At 44.7% G+C, this 17420-nt stretch overlaps 4 protein-coding genes across 4 annotated transcripts; 2 read left to right on the top strand and 2 right to left on the bottom strand.

Annotated features, from left to right (window-relative positions):
* Positions 1–1665: 1665 nt before the first annotated feature.
* Positions 1666–2642, top strand: LOC100275427 (uncharacterized). Its single transcript, NM_001149502.2, has one exon. The coding sequence runs from the start codon at positions 1756–1758 to the stop codon at positions 2428–2430; it is 675 nt and encodes a 224-aa protein (NP_001142974.2). The 5' UTR covers positions 1666–1755; the 3' UTR covers positions 2431–2642.
* Positions 2643–2998: 356 nt separating this feature from the next.
* Positions 2999–7260, bottom strand: LOC103629005 (pre-mRNA-splicing factor SLU7). Its single transcript, NM_001359643.1, has 9 exons — positions 7093–7260; positions 6640–6803; positions 6426–6538; positions 5809–6219; positions 5481–5616; positions 5064–5363; positions 4068–4284; positions 3370–3473; positions 2999–3273 (listed from the first exon to the last, which is right to left on the bottom strand). Exons 1-9 carry the CDS (start codon positions 7106–7108, stop codon positions 3127–3129), a joined length of 1608 nt encoding a protein of 535 aa, NP_001346572.1. The 5' UTR covers positions 7109–7260; the 3' UTR covers positions 2999–3126.
* Positions 7261–7469: 209 nt separating this feature from the next.
* LOC100217132 (Chloroplast J-like domain 1) lies at positions 7470–11801 on the top strand. Its single transcript, NM_001359641.1, has 10 exons — positions 7470–7670; positions 7773–7881; positions 7960–8064; positions 8169–8246; positions 8623–8678; positions 8979–9036; positions 9419–9544; positions 10614–10709; positions 10837–10908; positions 11412–11801. The coding sequence occupies exons 1-10, from the start codon at positions 7558–7560 to the stop codon at positions 11472–11474; spliced, it is 876 nt and encodes a 291-aa protein (NP_001346570.1). The 5' UTR covers positions 7470–7557; the 3' UTR covers positions 11475–11801.
* Positions 11802–12873: 1072 nt separating this feature from the next.
* On the bottom strand, positions 12874–15230 carry LOC100284364 (acid phosphatase/vanadium-dependent haloperoxidase related). Its single transcript, NM_001157259.2, has 5 exons — positions 14919–15230; positions 14662–14818; positions 13831–13881; positions 13391–13483; positions 12874–13210 (listed from the first exon to the last, which is right to left on the bottom strand). The coding sequence occupies exons 1-5, from the start codon at positions 15062–15064 to the stop codon at positions 13139–13141; spliced, it is 519 nt and encodes a 172-aa protein (NP_001150731.1). The 5' UTR covers positions 15065–15230; the 3' UTR covers positions 12874–13138.
* Between the last annotated feature and the right edge of the window lie 2190 nt (positions 15231–17420).

Here is a 17420-nt window from a genome sequence, read left to right as displayed (position 1 = left end):
AGAATTGAATGCCTAGCTCTTGTAAGTGGTTGAGAAGTGGAAAACTTGGATGCAATGAATGGTGGGGTGGTTGGGGTATTTATAGCCCCAACCACCAAAAGTGGCCGTTGGGAGGCTGTCTGTTCGATGGCGCACCGGACAGTCCGGTGCACACCGGACAGTCCGGTGCCCCCGCCGCGTCATCACTGCCGTTGGATTCTGACCGTTGGAGCTTCTGATTTGTGGGCCCGCCTGGATGTCCGGTGCACACCGGACATGTACTGTTGGATGTCCGGTGCGCCAGTATGGGCGTGTCTGACATCTGCGCGCGCTGCGCGCGCATTTAATGCGACGCAGGTAGCCGTTGGCGCCGAAATAGCCGTTGCTCCGCTGTTACACCGGACAGTCCGGTGAATTATAGCGGAGCGGCTGAAGTGAATTCCCGAGGCTGGCGAGTTCCTGGGGCGGCTCTCCCTTGGAGCACCGGACACTGTCCGGTGTACATCGGACAGTCCGGTGAATTATAGCGGAGTCGCCTCCTGGAATTTCCCGAAGGTGACGAGTTCGAGTTGGAGTCCTCTGGTGCACCGGACACTGTCCGGTGGTGCACCGGACAGTCCGGTGCCCTCAGACCAGAGGTGCCTTCGGTTGCCTCTTTGCTCCTTTGTTGAATCCAAAAACTTGATCTTTTTATTGGCTAAGTGTGAACCTTTTACACCTGTATAATCTATACACTTGAGCAAACTAGTTAGTCCAATTATTTGTGTTGAGCAATTCAACCACCGAAATTTAATTAGGGACTAGGTGTAAGCCTAATTCCCTTTCAGTCGTGCCGGGCTAGCCCACCGTGCTTAGTTTCCTATCTGAGCCCGGCTCTCTTATTCGTGTCAGGCCGACCTAAGCCTGTATAAAAGCGGGCTGGAGCAGGCAGGTACCGGGCAAAAAAACGTGCTTCGGACCGAGCTTTCGTGCTTCGTGCTTTATGTACATCTATAACAACAATCATAAAACTTTCTCGGAAGCCGTGCACAATCACCAGCATGCATATATGTTCCCTGCCAAAGCCAAACTCGCTAGCAAGGCTTAGGGCTTGTTTGGTTTGATGACTAACTTGCCCCACTTTGCCACACTTTTCTGCCTAAGGTTAGTTCTTCAATTCGAACGACTAACCTTAGGCAAAGTGTGGCACGTTTAGCCACAAACCAAACAGCCCCTTAGTAAAACAGGAGACTTGTGACTCCCCTGACATTAATTTGTGGTGAAGTGGAAACCTTTTTGAATGGTCCTCTTAAATTAGGGGTTTCAGGATATACTTGTGTCCCTTTGTTCTCCCACCGCACCCCTACTAGGTCCCCTACACACGAGGGAAAAACAACAAAGAAAGAAAGAAATAAAGAAAAGGGTAGCTAGATGGTGTTCACAATGATTTCAGAACCCACACTCAGACTCATCAGGTAAGAAAAGCAGCAGCCAGCTGCGCAGCGCAGCTGCAAATAAAAGGAGATGCTGGTGCCTGGGGCCTGGGCTGGGCCTGGAGTGGTGGCATCCATTCCAATCCCAACTGCCAACCGGAAGCGGGTAGCGTGAGTCTTACCCGCCCAACCACCGAAAGTGCTCGCCACTCCGTTCTTCTCACGCCAACCCCCACCTATAATAGCTACTTCTCACTCAGCCCCTGCTTCCTCCAAGCCTCCAGCTGACAAAAGCTAAGCAATCGAGCTGACAAGAGCTAAGCAATCGAGCTGACAAGAGCTAAGCAATCGGGGGAGTTCACTGATGTCTTGCTTCAGCGCCATGACCACGACGACGGGCGGCAGAGGCACCTACTACTACTCGTCCTCGCCGGGGCGGCCCCGCGGCGGCGGCGGCGGCAAGAGGCCGTGGCGGCGGTGGCGCGCCAAGTGCGCCGGCATCGCCGCAGCCGTCGGGTCCAGGCTCCGGAGATCTGTCGTCAGGGCCGTCGACGGTGGCCGCCGGCGCACGCCGCCGCCTTCGTCCTCATCCGTTCACCGCGGGTGGTGCCACCACCACCACCACGGCCGCCAGAGCTTCGCGCCGGTCTACGTCGACGACCTCTACAGCCACAGCCTACAGCCGGCAGCCAAGGCCCACCGCGGCGTCGTCGTGCGGCAGGAGCAGGTGCATGAGCCGCCGAGCACCAGCGCCCGCGACAAGCTGCCGGCGACGGATGCGGCTGCGCCCGCGCACGGCGCCAGTGCCAGCAGCAACAGGCAGCAGGCGCGCGCCATGGCTGCGGGCGTCGCCGCGATGAGGAACGTGCTGCTGCGGAGCCCCGGCAGAGGCGGCGGCGGCGTGCTCGGGGTGGTGAAGGGGATGGGGGAGGTGGACCTCAGGGCCGAGCTCTTCATCCGCAAGTTCAAGGAGGACATGCGGCTGCAGAGCCAGCGCTCGGCGGAGGAGTTGCAGGCCATGCTCGCAAGAGGCCTATGACACCACGTACCATACCATAACATAGCATAGCATAGGAGATTATTTGTTAAAGGGCAAGAAGAAAATTTGGTAAAATTAAACTCTCTTAGCTGTGGCTTTGGTTTGAGAGGTTGGTTTTCTTTGTGTTCAATCGATGTACATACATGATTGTTCGTGTTACATTCGTTGGTGGTGTCTTGCTTGTAATAAAGTGCATATATTTGTTTGACGTTGATAACCAGCTAGAAAACATGGAGAGAATAACCGCTCCGTTTTAATTTATTTGACTTTTTAAATCAAGCTTGATTGGCTCATCTTATTCAAAATATTTATGAGAAAATGAAAAATTCAAAATCATACATAAAATATATTATATGCTAAACAAAATCAAGCAAATAATAATAATTATTATGATTTTTTTAAAATAAGACGGGTCGGTCAAATTTAAGGTAAAAATGTCCACATGTTTCTGGTTAGATACACCTGAAGAAGGCTCCCGTGTCTTGGATACGGGAACTATGGAAGCAAGGATTCTGATATCAGAAATCATGTCATTTCAACACGCAGCTTGTAAAAAGCATAGCCATTCTAGACTAGAGTAGTTTACAGCACCACCCTGGTTCGGACAGGTACATAGTCTATCTTACAATTACACAGCTTCACTGCAAGGCAGGGTGCCACCAATGTTATACGGCAGTGCGGACATTTACCACACTTTTAGTTGAGAAAATCTTTCATAGGATCGTCATGGTGAATCCTCTTCATACGGTAGGCCTCCATGTCTTCTGCAGTAACCTCATCGTTAAACTTCACGTTATACTTCCTCTTCCTTTCATCCTTCTCCTCTTTCCTCCTCGCAGTTTCCTACAGGATTAAATTAAAAACCCAAGCTTCAGTGTCTACAAATAGGGGGGAAATTATGAACGAAAGACACCAAAGGTCAGATAGAAAGACACTAACCTTCTTTAGAGATTCCTGGAGCTTCTTCTCGTTAAGAACAAGATCCTGAGGCACATCGGTTCCCCAAGTGGCTAATCGCTTCTCTTCATGCTGTACAGGCTCATCTGCATTGAGCATTTTTAAGTCAATGCAATGCAACATGGTGGCCACGCACATCTCATTCAAACAGATTTATTCATTCGTAAACAGGAACAAATTGCATCTAGCTATTTTTGCATCTCATTGTCTGCCTAAACTTATCTCCGAATAACCCAGCATGGAAATATGGAACTAATAAGACTTGAGACCACACTAACTTGAACAATACACTTTCCATGTAATTCGGAGAATAGTTAAATGATGGGAAATAAAACTGGCACTTAGGTTCGAGCTCATGACTGATAAAAAGCTGGCACACCAATTATGATTTGATCAATGGCAGGTGAAATTTTTTTAATAGGTGAAGGTTTAGTCACTGGCACCAATTATCCTACACCAAATGCAAGTTGTCCAGATATATAAATAATAAATAAAAGGGAAATTTGGATCCATACCATTAAAAGATCACCACTTTGGATCCATACCATTACTATCTCACTTACATATGGGTCCACATGAGTCAATGACATGTGGGGTCCATGGTATATATCTAAAGTTTGGATTTTTTAATGGTATAGATCCAATTGTTCCTAAATAAAAGTGTTTTCTCGACAAAATACCTTCTGCAGCCTCCTTGCGAGCCATATTGGCCTTCATTAGATCTGCTGATGCCTCGGCAGCTTCTATTCCAGCCAAGCCAGTACAGTAACTATTCTTGATAGTTTGCTTGCAGCACTTGTAGCCCCATTGATGATCTTTCCACCATGAACCCCACACACTCGTATGATTATTAATGAACACATCCTCTTCATATTTGCTCTTGGGAAGAGATACATCCTGTAGATATAAATTAAGGTTACTCATTAGCATTTAGCACTCATGACCATACCAAACATGGAAATAATGCCCCATCAGCACAATAATTATACTCAATTGGTGGCATCCAATCTAAAAGTCACAGAATAACCATTCACATAAAGTGGAGGAGGTTATAGTTCTTAGTACTTCTTAATCGCACCCAAACATATAGTTAATTCACGATCTTTGCATGTGCTCCTAGTGTGCGGTAACTATGATAGGAATACATGTGCTGCACCATGAGCTAGGATAACATTCTCCTTTTACTATTGTTGGTACTATATTAATAAGCTTTTACTTCCACAAAACCTTTCTTTATGGTCCTTGTTGCATTTGATCTCTCTAGCATATCCCCACATAATTGAAACAAGGTAAAAAAAACTAATATTATGACTAGACCTTATAGGAAACCTTAGTTCCAAGTTTGATTACAAAAACTCCACAAAATGCACATGCATTTGTGGAGGCTGAGTAGTCCTACTTCTATTGACTCAAAATTAAGATTGGATACAAGACTCCAGATTCTTTTAACCGTATCTAATGCCTTCAATGCCTCTGTGAATATGATTCCTTCTAAAGAAGCGGAGATTATTGTCATCTCTAATGTTGTAACATTTAGACACAATTACCTAGAAAGCCCTTCCAGGCACAATATATATAGAATGTGACAACAAGAACAAGCAGGAACAGTTATAAGAAGAACAAGAGACCACAAAGTTGAAAGGCATAATTAACAACACTCAGTATTGTGTACCAACCTGTCCTTTGATTATTCGACCAGTACGGTCATACTCAATCTCTCTCTCACTTTGCCCAAGCAGCAGCTCCCGAGGAATTGCATCTTCGGACGCAGCATTCCCATACTTCTCCATAATTTTATCCTTATGTTCAGACTTCAACATTTCTTTCTTGACCTTGAAACTCTTATACAACAGTTCTGCTTGAGATGGGGCTGCTTGCATATGGATATCCTGCCCCTTTTCAAAAGCTTCCCATGCATGGATGTTGAGTTGCTTGAACTCCAGAGCTTGACCACTAAGACGATTTTGGTTGTCACCCTGCACCATAATATCACATCAGAAAACAGAATTCAAGATCCTAGAGAACAGAGGGTTTTCGTATTTATAATTGTGTAAAGCATTAAAATCATATGTCGTCACTCGTCAGTTACTTACCACATAGAACTTATCATTTGGATCCGCATCTGGCAAGGGGTCTTCCCTCATGGAGCGAGTTTTTGGATCATAATATGCAGAGTTAACATCAAGATTCAAAAGATATTTTGCCGTGTCTTCTCTGATACGCAAGTTCCTGTGGCAACAAAAAAGTACCATCAGCATGTAAATTGGTTGCTAATAAATCCTTTACACAGGACCCTAGCACTAGAAGCTGATAAATCCTTGACACATGAACCCTAGCACTAGAAACTGATAAATCCTAGCACATGAACCCTAGCACTAGGAGGAACATGATCTGTTTTCTGAGTAGCAGTGCAGTACATACCTAACAGTACCAGTGCTTCCACCACCGGTTGTGCGCACACGCTTCTCTACCTTAGCGAAGTCCATCTGGGCACTCTCATCAACTTTGGCCTCATCTATCCTCAGGCCATCTTCTTCATCATCTTCACTACCAGCATTCTCATCATCCTTCTCAGTATCCTTCTCCTCAAGTTTCTTGAGCTGCTGTTCTTTCAGATACTTTTTCCTAGCTTCTTCTCTAGCTTCATAATCAGCGATAACTCGAGTGTAGGTTGATGGGTCATAACCATTCCAACGATCGCGCTTTCCATCATAGTCAAGCTCAAAAGATTCAACCTTCTCATCAGGAGCTATGTTGACATTTGTCCATTTAGCCCCCACATTTCGAGGCCGCTCCATGCAAGACTTCTTGTCATGTGTCATGGCTCCACAGCTAAAACACCAAGGAAAATCGTCTGTCAGCAAATCTACACTGAAAGTCTATTTATTCATGCATGTTGGATACTAAACTGATTGCAAATTCTAAAAGTTGGTCCCCAACTGCAAACTGGAACCAACAAGACGATGGCACACTAATAAGCAATAAGTACATGTTGAGCAGCGCCTCAAAAGAAATATGGTGAAACAAACACCACTTACTTTTCGCAAGCACCTTTCCTGTACTTGTTGGCCTGGAAAAGCTTTGCGCCTCTATCATACCACGACTTGGTGTAGTTCGGATCCGACTTCCACTTCCGTTGATGCTTCAAACTCTGAATTCGTCAAACCAACAAGGAGTGAGCCCTCCAATCAGCCAGATCCCCATGCATAGCTTTGGCCAACAGCATGCAAAATAGAGCAAACAGTGACTTACCGGCTTCTCAGCATTAAGATACCATGGGGCCGAGGACATGTACTGGGGAATATGGGGATTGATCTCGTTTCCATCCTCGTCAACCTCCGCAGGCGCGAGCCCGGCCTTGCGCGCCTCCTCGAGCTCGAGCTGCTTCCGGTGATCCTCCCGTGACTTGAAAGTCACTGCCACAATCGGTACAAGACATCATAAGTCGCTAATTCAAAACAGCGCAGTAAAAATCAAAAAAAAAACGCGAGTCACAAGCACCCTCCCCGCAGAAGCCCCGATCCCCAAATTAGGCAAAACACGAGATACAGCACCCCGAACAAACCCTAATTCACGTCGAATCGGGGAGAAACAGACCGGATAGGGAGATAACCGCCGAGCGCAACGGATCGGTTCACGCGGTTTTGGTAGGATCGAATCGAACCCACGGAAAACTAGGTTAGGGTTACGTGATGCTCTACTCACCTGAGGCTGTCGCCATGGAGTCCTCTCCTCTTCACCCCGCTCTCCTTCCCTTCGCTTTGCCGGCTCGACTCGGCGGCGGCTCGGCTGTACGACGGCGAACGGCGGCGAAATAACAAAACGAGGCGGCGAAATAACGAAACAAATAACGAAACGAGGCGGCGAAATAACGAAACGAGGCGGCATCCGTATTTTATAATGGCAAAAATCTCGTACATGCGAGGTCTTCTTTGAGAGTCCGACTCCGACCCGATGCCGCCTCTGTTCCATGGGCTTAATTGGCCTGATGAAACCATAAATAAAAAGAAGGCCCATTGTTGGCCTAGTTATGGCCCAGGACAACTTGCCCACCTTCCACGGCGACCCACCCAGATAGACCTCGCCCTTGGCTCCCATGGCTTCCGGGCTCCGGCTTCTTCTCCTCGCCGTCGCGTGAGACTGCGCTAAAACCTAGGCTTTGAGACACCAATGGCCTCCGCGACGGCGACGGCGCCCACATTCGCTCTCGCATCGTCCTTCTCGCGCGGCGGCTTCCTTCCGCTCCCTCGTCACGCCGGCCGGCCCATGCTTCAGTCTCTGCGGTAATTCCTGCGCCGGCCAGCTATGCTTTTCTTGTGGAAGAAGTTTTTAAGGGCGTTTTTGGGTAGAAATTTCTGAATTCCTTTTTTCCGCGGTAAGTGAAGACTCGTCGCGTCAGCCGTGAAGCGGCGGCGCGGCGCGGTCGTGGTGGCAGCGGACGCGGCGGCGGCGGCCGGGAGCGCGGAGTTCGGCGACGAGGAGAACCCGTATGAGGTAGAACCTGAGTGAAATGGTGGGCAAAGATTCTGTCTTTTCGATTCGTGTTGTGATTTTGTGCTCTTTGGGTGTTAGCTTCTGGGCATCAGGCCGCTTGATAGCTTCGATCACATGAAAATGGCCTACAAGAAGAAGCGCAAGGACGCCGAGGAGACTGGAGACGACGAGTTCCTTGCCAAGGTAGGGAAGAGACGAAGAGTGCTCTTGCCCGAGTTCTCTACGCTAGCATATGTCATTAGATTTTGCTAACTGCACTAATGGTTGAATTATCGGGGTTATAATAGTTGGACAGGGCCTATGACACTGTCATGATGCAGCAGCTGCAGTATCGGAAGAAGGGAGTCACATACGGGTCTGTTCAGGTCAGTTGCCATGCTATGCTTAGATGCGCATGGTTCTTCTTGATTCAAAACATTGTTGTGCAATAGCATAGCAAGGAGTACAATGTGTTTGTTATATGCTCCTTCATCACCAGTTTGAAGGTAAAAAATTGTTACGTTATGGACTTGTATTAATGTGAGCCTTACTGAGTTATTGCAACAAAAAATGTGGTCATTGATTGAGCATTACAGAGCTACACATTAAATCAGGGTCGCTAGCTAAGCAATGTATGGTTCAAGCATCTATGGTTGATTGGTTGCTTTTTCTAAACTGCACTGGTCAAACTATCTGATTCTTTCAGTTACCCTCTTATGATGATTCTATTCATTTGTTATCTAACCTTGTTCCCATTATCAGGTGTCCAAGGATATCAAGTATGCTGACAATCAACCAGTGGTGCCTTGGGGACCAAGGTACTTTTTTACTCAAGTTAACTTAGGCTTCATTTCGTAAGTCAACTCAGAAATTTTGTGGGTATGATTGTGTGAAGCATGTTTTAGGAAGTGGTGCCTTTTTTATGAATGTAGACACTATAATCTGATATGAGTTATCCTTTTTTCATATGGAAACCTGATGAAATGGGGTTAGCAATTAGCATTTCTGACAGTCCTGTCCTTCTGACAGTGTTCTTATTCTATGAATGCGTATGAATTATGACTACTAAACAGAAACACAGTGTGAAGCTGTTAATAGGTGATCAACTTATCTCGCAGATTCTCCCGATCAACAATGAAGGACATGCGCATAAATATGGCAGTATCAGCAGCATTTGTATGTACTCTCCTCTTAATTCATAAAAAAATTACAGCTATTGCTAACATGCTCATTGTGTGAATTCGTGGTTATTAGAATTTGGGCCAGGGACAGCATTTTGACCAAGTTACTGACACACTTGTTTTCACCACATCCATATACTTTCCATAGTTCATTTCAAAACTACAAATATGTTAAAATACCAAAGGCATTTATCCTTTTGGAATTGTGTCCATTGTACTCATAAGCGCATAGCTTGAATAATATGTATTATGTATGATGAATTAGATGGAGTAGTTTTTTTCTTTCTGGTCTATTCCAGATAATGCTTTCCACATATCCTTAATCACTGTTGATATGTTTTATTCCTCAAAAAGATATTTATCTACACTGCATCCAGGTTGTTTGGATAGCTATTATGGGCAATGCAGACTGGAAGCCTTTGCAGTTCCTTTGTTTTGCTTTCTTCTACAGAATACTACAGAAGCTAAGAGCTACTGAACCACCAATTACTCCAATATACAATGTGAGACAGTTTCTGGTACTCCATGTTTGCCATTTAGCGAATTTACGGTTTGTACATTTTTTATGGTTTTGTCATCTAATGGTGTTTTTATCAGTCACTTTTTGCTTATCCAAATTTTCTCTTCCCATTATGGTAATTCTATTGATGCAGAAATAATATGTATTCACATAGCATGGCGCTGTGTGGGCTGCATTTTATTTTCTTATGCCTTATCTCCTTGGTTTGTTGATTGGTGTCCAGATATAAAGTTAATCTGAACTTAACAATAACAATAAAGCCTTTTAGTCTCAAGCGAGTTGGGGTAGGCTAGAGTTGAAACCCAACAAAAGCCATAAATCAAGGTTCAGGCATGTGGGTAGCTGACTATTTGTTTCCCATTCACTCCTATTCAAGGCTAAATCTTTGAGTATATTCCATTCATTTAGGTCTTTTTTTTAGGGAAATTTGGATCTGTACCATTAAAAGATTACAACTTTAGATATATACCATTGCTATCTCACTTACATGTGGGGTTAACATGAATCAATGACATGTGGAGTCAAATGGTATATATCTAAAGTTGCAATCTTTTAATGGTATAGATCCAATTATTCCTTTTTTTTACGGTTTCTTTCCATGTCAACTTTGGTTGTCTCTCTTCCTATTACTATCGCACCTCAATATTCCACTACACACCGGTGTCTCTGGAGGTCTCCGTTGAACATGTCTAATCCATTTCAATCAGTATTGGACAAGCTTTTCTTTAATTGGTGCTACCTCTAGCCTATCACGTATATCATCGTTTCGGACTCAGTCCCTTGTATGGTCATAAATCCAATTTAACGTGTGCTTTTTCGCAACACTTATCTGCTGAATATGATGTCTTTTTGTGGGCCATTCTGCACCATGCAACATGCAGGACTTCAGGTCTAATTGTCATCCTATAAATTTTCCTTTTAGCTTTGGTTATGTGCCCAACTAAAAAAGCTTATGCAAATTTACATATGATGGTTCTTATTGATGATGGGACCTGGGCTGCCATTTAGGTTTTTTGAACTGGTTAGAAAATCACATCTGGTGTTTGTAACAGGAATATGGCGAGGTCGAAGGACGAGGGATAAGAATGGCAAAAAGAGTAGTCCGTGCTTTGGGTTTGATATTTGGATGTGTGTTCGCTGCATCCCTGGTACATGGATTCTTATCTGATGCAACTCTGCTATTTTTTTCTCAGTCTATGCCCTCCAGTCCTGTGTCCCTGGTTGTGATTTGTTCAAATGCATTTTGGTTAAATTGTCCTCTCCTAACATTTTCAGGGTTATACAGCAGCTATTAACTTGATCGAGCTTTCAATGCAGTACACTCCCCGCCTTGTTTATTACTACCAGGTATGAAGACTGTTAACATGACTCCCCTTTTTAAAATCAGAGTGCCTAACATGGTTAGAAAATGTGGTTATTGAGAGCTTCAGTATAATGTATGTATGGTACAAGTCCTTGGAAAATAACGAGCACATACTTCTCTTCACTCAAACAGACAGGGGAACCGTGTGTGATTGCATTAGGAAGAATTAGAGTTTTTTAAATTATATATGTACCCGTTTTGGTGTGTAAAACAATCGAACACATAGGTTACATAGCAGTAAGTCATGATGTGTCTGGCTGTAGGGATATGATTTGCGTTGATGTTGAAAGTGTAGACGTAGACGCAGGATGGATTGAATTCATGGAACGGATTGAATTCATGGAACGAGCGCTCCTTTGGTCCTCTGTTACATGTTACATATCACCTTTGTTGCAGTCTTGCTGCATGCTTTTGGTGTGACAAAATCCTTGTCATTCTCGCTGTCTTCCGCGAGGAGGTAACTAACTGGCCGATGCTTTTGCCTCAGGAGCTGATTGTTACGGCGGCTACCTCCGTTCTTCTGTGCATCACAGCCTCATACTACCGATGAACACGACGACGAGCAGTGATGGCCTGGCTGAGGCGATTGTGAGATAGCCGAGAATCCACAAATTTTGTAGCATACTTCCACCAGCACCTGTCAGCTTTGAGGCAGAGAGTTCTTAGTGCAGGATCATACATGACCACTTGTGGCACAATGCAGATGACCAATGGATGAAAAACATTTGGCGTGAATACTTCAACAGCAGTGTTGTGTGTGTGCAATTTTTAATTAGGTCTTGGACATGTTAGACAACAGGGTTAGCTGCAATGTGCATGTGCTTTGTTTTGCCTCGATCAACGAATGAATGAAAGTACTAGCTGCTGCTTCTTTGTTAAGCTGCCTCTCCGCATCGGAGCTCCCATTTGTCGGACACACAATGCTGCTCCCATTTCTATACGAACCTGCTGCTATGCAATGTGAACTTTAAACTCGTGTCTATGATCTGGTGTGTTCCTCTTTATTTGTTTTTTAAGTGTGCTGATAGGACATTTGTGAAGCTTGTGCATAAACTAATGTGTGCCTACTCTTACCTTAAAATATATTTATTATTTATTTGCAGCCTTAGAAATCTCATATTTTAGTTCACAAGTATACTTTTGATTTTCACTATTTGACAACCTGAGCAAATTTTCATTCCTATTTGGCACAACAAGAGCATTCATGTTATTTTGCCGGTCACTTACGCTGTTACCGGCCCAAATCCATCGGAGTGTTATTTACTGAAGAAAATTTTAACGCAGTACCTAATAAGATTTTTTTCCAAAAAAACAGCGCCCTAAAAAGAGGTTTGGTTTGTCTTAGTACCAAATAGATAATTCTCTCTTGCCTTTTATCTTTACAGACCGTTAATGAAAACACAGTTGTGGTTGGATAAAACCCAAGTTGTGGACTTGTGGTTCAGTTCTATTTTACCTAAATTAAATTCAGTTGATATTTTAGCATTCTTGATGGCCTCCTTTGCATAAATTATGTATATAAATGTTGTAGATAATGCGAGCTATATAGTTCCTCATGGATATCGAGAATTTTTAGATGAGTGCCTAAAAAAGTCATAAAAATGTGAAGCTTGCTGTCCGAAATTTTCAGGCAGTTTCTGCCTTTCTGGAACCTGTTCATAATTGCCCTTTAGGCCAACCTTAATAGCAGAAAAAATATTGTATCTCTGGATTGTAGGTTGTACCATGGTTATTTAAAAATCCACAATATGTTTATATGCCATCATCACTGATTTTGCATACATTAAAATTTATGACCTACCGCATAACTATCATAATACGCAACTTACAAACACCTTGCTTTCCATGAAAATCCAATTCGGCACTGGGCAAAAATATGGATACTCAACATCTCACATATTGATGATGTTGCACTTGAACATAAGGTTTGGAAATTAATCGCAATGGCTGTGCAGAAATCTCATGAATGCTTTATCACCAGGTACTTTCAATCACTCCAAATACTTTGGACAGGAACGAATACAGCATATAGTTCACTCGTCGATTAACTACAAAAGAATGGCGCAAGTTTCTCTTCAACAAATTGACATCAATTTGCATATTAAATACACCTATACACAACGCATTATCTATCATAAGCTGGCTAGGAAACATGTGTCCAATTTGAATTCCAGAACTTCAATGCGAATGTTGACCATTTCTTCAAATGCGGAGTCAACTACCAAGCCCAGCAATCATCGCTGTAAATGTGGCTACTGCAAATCCAAGCACTCCGCCAGCAAATACCTGGTGACAGAACTTGGAATTAATGATACCGTGTGGCATGTGAGAGTAAGAATACCAAATATCCACACACAATAGATTTTCCAGTGAAATGATTTGAGGAGAAGCCAATTGGTTAACAAAATTTAATTCAGACATTCCTTGTTCCCAACAGCTCAATCCAGGAGGAGCAAAAGATCGAACCTGTGGAGGTGTGTGCCCTAGCAGCTCTCGCAGCGGTCTTGTTTCAGCTAGTGGATGTTCTGATGGAAGCTCGTACACAATCTGGTTCAAGACCTGGCATTTAATAATAGTTAGATCTGAACTGTAGCAGGTTAGGTTAGCAACATAGTGCTTCTCAATAGAAAGGCCATTTCACTTCAGGTCTAGGTTTTTTATTTTCGTTCACACAATCAATGGGGTTTCATATAAACGATTGGGCAACAGCGACACTACAGGCACGAAGGACTGCATCTGATAATACAAAATTGTTGTCATTGGTGGCGTAGGTGTTAACCATTCTGCTTGAATAAAAGAAACCCGGTTTTAGTGGTTGGTCATTATTTGCCACTTAGAAAGATGTTCACATGATTCGAAAAGGGAACTCGCTTGTCAGTGGCTGCAACATAGAAAGCTTGTCATACCTCTGCTTGCTTCCCTGCATGTAGCCTAACACCAAAGGCATCATACATCACCTGCAAAGTGCCGCAAGAAACAGTCAAGTCTGTATAATGAGAAGCAATGCATGCAGTGAAACCGTGGTGCAGAAGTTGTGTTTCTGAAAGAAAAAAAAAAGAAGGTGATGAAAAAAAGGCACAATAACTAATCAGTATTTCTGAGATACCAAAAAATAAAACATGGGGCAAGTAGGGACGGACTGTTGGAATTAAAGCACATCACACGTGCCTAAGTGCTATGGCACTGTATGCCATCATTTTGCATGACTGGTTTTGGACACATGCAAAAATTTAGTACACATGGAAAGGCTTCCACAGGCTAGCTGTTAATCCTTTGTTCTGCAGGTTTCATCCTCGTCTGGTCTGGCAGTAGATCTTGGCTATCAGATTTCCACCATAACCGCAGCCGCATTTATCGTTCTGTATATATCAACTGGAAGTCTGAAACTTCAGCAACAAACTGACACTAATTTCCTACAGTGTACTCAACTCCCATCAATATCGTACAGTCCTGTCCTCGTATGTACACGGTACTTGTACTTCTGTCCACAATCTACACGGCAGGAATGTACCTTCCACGACTGAGGTCCATACTTGAAGCTAAGTGAGGTGACCTAAGGAAGCAAAATTCATCAAGCAGGAGCTTTGAAGTGCAAAGGACACTCATTTGCCTCCCCCAGATCACCACAACGCGTCCCAAAATGATAAGGCTGCCTACCAGATCCACCGCCTGCCAAAGATGGTCAGCGCGTTTTTGGTGTCGAAAGGGAGAGGGGGGAAGCGGAGAGGGGAACCAACCACGGAGGCGAAGACGGCGGTGGTGGCGAACAGCGAGCTGGCGAACCCCTCCTGCAGCCCGACGGCGACGGCGAGCGCGGTGACGGTGGCCGAGTGCGAGGACGGCATCCCGCCGGAGCCCACCAGCTGCTTCGCGTCCCACCGGTTCTCCTTATACCTGCACGTCGGTCGCGCGCGCGGAGGAGGTGAGGGCAGATGCAGATCCCGTCAGGGAGGGAGCTCAGATCCGGGCACCGCGTGGAAGGGAGAGTGCGTACCAGGTGGTGAGGACCTTGATGGACTGCGCGATGGCGAAGGCGAGCACCGCGGCGACGAGCGGGCAGTTGGAGAACACGGCCAGGTAGGAGAACGAGGGCGCGCCCGGCGGCGGGGCGGCGGCGCCGGAGACGATGGATTCCGCCATGGGCTCACGATCGGACACGCCCGGCTCTGGGAGTGGAAGGGTCCTCCCGCGTCCGCGTAGAGGGAGGCTCGGGCGCGGGCGCGTTCGGCGGCGTCGGCGGCGACTGGATCACCCCGACAGCGTCGGCTCCCAAGTCCCAACTCACCAACTGCCCCCGTTTCCGTTTGCCGTTTGGTGGTGGTGGCCACTGGCACTTGTGGTGGGCTTTGGCTTGTGGCTGCGGGTGCACGGAAGGCGGGGCGCAGTCGGAACTGTGTGAACTGCTATGGATTCCGTCCCTGATCCGACTCCGACCTCGGAGCCTGTGCCTGTCTACAACTCCTGATGCAAATAACCAATACTCGTCCGTCTCTAAAGTCTAAACAGAGGTAAAAATAATAATATACTACCAATTAGTTAAAAACTATGGTTAGGTATAACACCCTAAATCCATCAATTGAAGATAATTTAGTTTATATTATTATTTTTCAATAGAAAGGAAAAATACTTATGATTTCTAATAGTAAAAGGGGTAATATAAATAATTTGAACAATTCTGGAATAGATAAAATTTTAATCAAGTGTTTGAAGCAATCATGCTGGAGCATAAATTTTGGTTGAATTGATTTGCAAATACAATTTTTGATTTAATCATATGAAGTAAATCTAGTTCTATAAAATAATAAAGAATTATTCAAACTACTACTATTGTAATATGTATTTTATTATGTTAATAACTTTTCAAATGATAGTGCTTGCAAAAACTCCATTTTTATTTTCTTGTGGTGGAGATCTTTTATTAAAAAAATAGAATTCTTCCTAAAACAATATTCTTCTACAAAACAGATATTTATTTGTGTTAATATTATTTTGAGAGTTTTTTCTACAATGTATATATATGTATATTGTTACCATAAAAAGAAATTCGAAAAGAAAAAAAGAAAAAAAATACAAAACCCTAGCCCTAGCCGAATTCGGCCCAGTTGGCCCACCCGGCCGCCCTCTCTCTTCCTTCTCCCTCTGGCCGCCGCCGCTACCTGGTACCGCGCGCGCCCTGCTTCCTCTCCCCTGCTCCAAGCCGAGCGACCAGCCCCCGCCTCTGCGTCCACGCCAGGAGCCAAGTCCCGCGCCATCCCGGACCAGAGCCGCGCCCAGCAGCGCCCCAGCCGCGACCGCGCGTGACCCCGAGCCTGACACCGACGAGTAGCCGCCAGCGACTGGCCGAGCCAGCCGTCCGTGCCCTGCTCCTGCACGCCCGCGCAGACGACCGACGATGCCGCGCCCACGTCCCGCGCGACCGTCCGTTCTTCTCCCTGCGTTATGGACCTTCAAGACAATCGTTTCTTCCTCGCCATTACTCCCTACCGCCATCAATGGCAGCCACGAAGCACCCGACGACCTCTGCTCTTCCTCCCTCTCTCTATAAAACCCGAGTCGAGCCCTTCTCTTCTCCCTCCCACAGCAGGACTCCCTTCTCCACTCCGAACTCTCCCTCTCGCTCACGCCCTCCTCATTCCCGAGCTCGCCGTCGACCAAACCGTTCGTCACCATCGTCGCCGGAGTTCGTGGAGCCTCGCCGGAGTTCGTGCTCACCATCCACGTTTTCCGTCGGAACTTTGCCGTCCGTGCAGCACCCCGTGACCGTGACCACGCCGCTTGCTGTCGTACCTCGCCATCGGAACGCTCACCGACGACCGTGTCCGTTCTTTGCCCACCAAGACCGCCGTTCATCCCAAGGTTGAAAATAACCTCAACCCATTAATGTATTTTCTAAATCGTGTTGAATTACTTAGTTGATGTTATGAATTATTGTTGTAATATTGATGCGATTTGGTGATTCGTATATGATTGTAGAGATTTCGTTTTATACGTGTAGTCAAAATCGAACCCCGCGACAATGCTTTAATATGTGTATGATTTTATAATTTTAAAAATGAGCACGATCACTATTCACTACTTCATTAATTTTCATACTAGAAAATGTTTAGAGATTTGATTTCGCTTTTGTGTGTGGAACGATAATTGTTAGTAGTAGTTTAAGTATAAACTTATTTGCATGAAGAAATTGAAATAGACACCAAGTCATGTATTTTCCAGTCGAATGAAAATAGATATAGATTTTACTATTCATAGTAAATATATTCATAAGTATAGCATTTAATTACTTAGAATAGTAAAATGCTCATTTATGTCATAATAACCATGAATAGGTTATTAAAAGTTCCGTTTAGTAATTTGCAACTAATTCTGGTATATTAATGTTAGAAGAATTAAATAAACAATTTTTAGTATGCGTATAAATTTCTATTTAGAAAAGAAAGGAGAAAACAGAAAGAATAGAGTTTTCTAAAAGATACTAAAATAATAGAATTGGTGT

This window comes from Zea mays, chromosome 6 (assembly GCF_902167145.1).
Source record: "Zea mays cultivar B73 chromosome 6, Zm-B73-REFERENCE-NAM-5.0, whole genome shotgun sequence".
NCBI classification, from domain to species: Eukaryota; Viridiplantae; Streptophyta; class Magnoliopsida; order Poales; family Poaceae; genus Zea; species Zea mays.
Note: the sequence above shows the minus strand (reverse complement) of the source record. Positions and strands in the feature narration are given on the sequence as shown.

Bases quoted from the DNA above. Each gene is read 5' to 3' on its own strand.
- LOC103629005 (NM_001359643.1), bottom strand. The intron at 6,539-6,639 runs GTAAGTCACTGT...TGACGAATTCAG, and splicing joins ATCTTAATGCTGAGAAGCCG to AGTTTGAAGCATCAACGGAA. The intron at 4,285-5,063 runs GTTGGTACACAA...TTATATCTACAG, and splicing joins GTCGAATAATCAAAGGACAG to GATGTATCTCTTCCCAAGAG.
- LOC100284364 (NM_001157259.2), bottom strand. From the start codon at position 15,064: ATGGCGGAATCCATCGTCTCCGGCGCCGCCGCCCCGCCGCCGGGCGCG. The intron at 13,882-14,661 runs GTTGGTTCCCCT...GGCACTTTGCAG, and splicing joins CCGCCGTCTTCGCCTCCGTG to GTGATGTATGATGCCTTTGG. The intron at 13,484-13,830 runs GTATGACAAGCT...ATTAAATGCCAG, and splicing joins ATGCAGGGAAGCAAGCAGAG to GTCTTGAACCAGATTGTGTA.
- LOC100217132 (NM_001359641.1), top strand. From the start codon at position 7,558: ATGGCCTCCGCGACGGCGACGGCGCCCACATTCGCTCTCGCATCGTCC. The intron at 9,545-10,613 runs GTGAGACAGTTT...TGTTTGTAACAG, and splicing joins CAATTACTCCAATATACAAT to GAATATGGCGAGGTCGAAGG. The intron at 10,710-10,836 runs GTACATGGATTC...TAACATTTTCAG, and splicing joins GTGTGTTCGCTGCATCCCTG to GGTTATACAGCAGCTATTAA.
- LOC100275427 (NM_001149502.2), top strand. From the start codon at position 1,756: ATGTCTTGCTTCAGCGCCATGACCACGACGACGGGCGGCAGAGGCACC.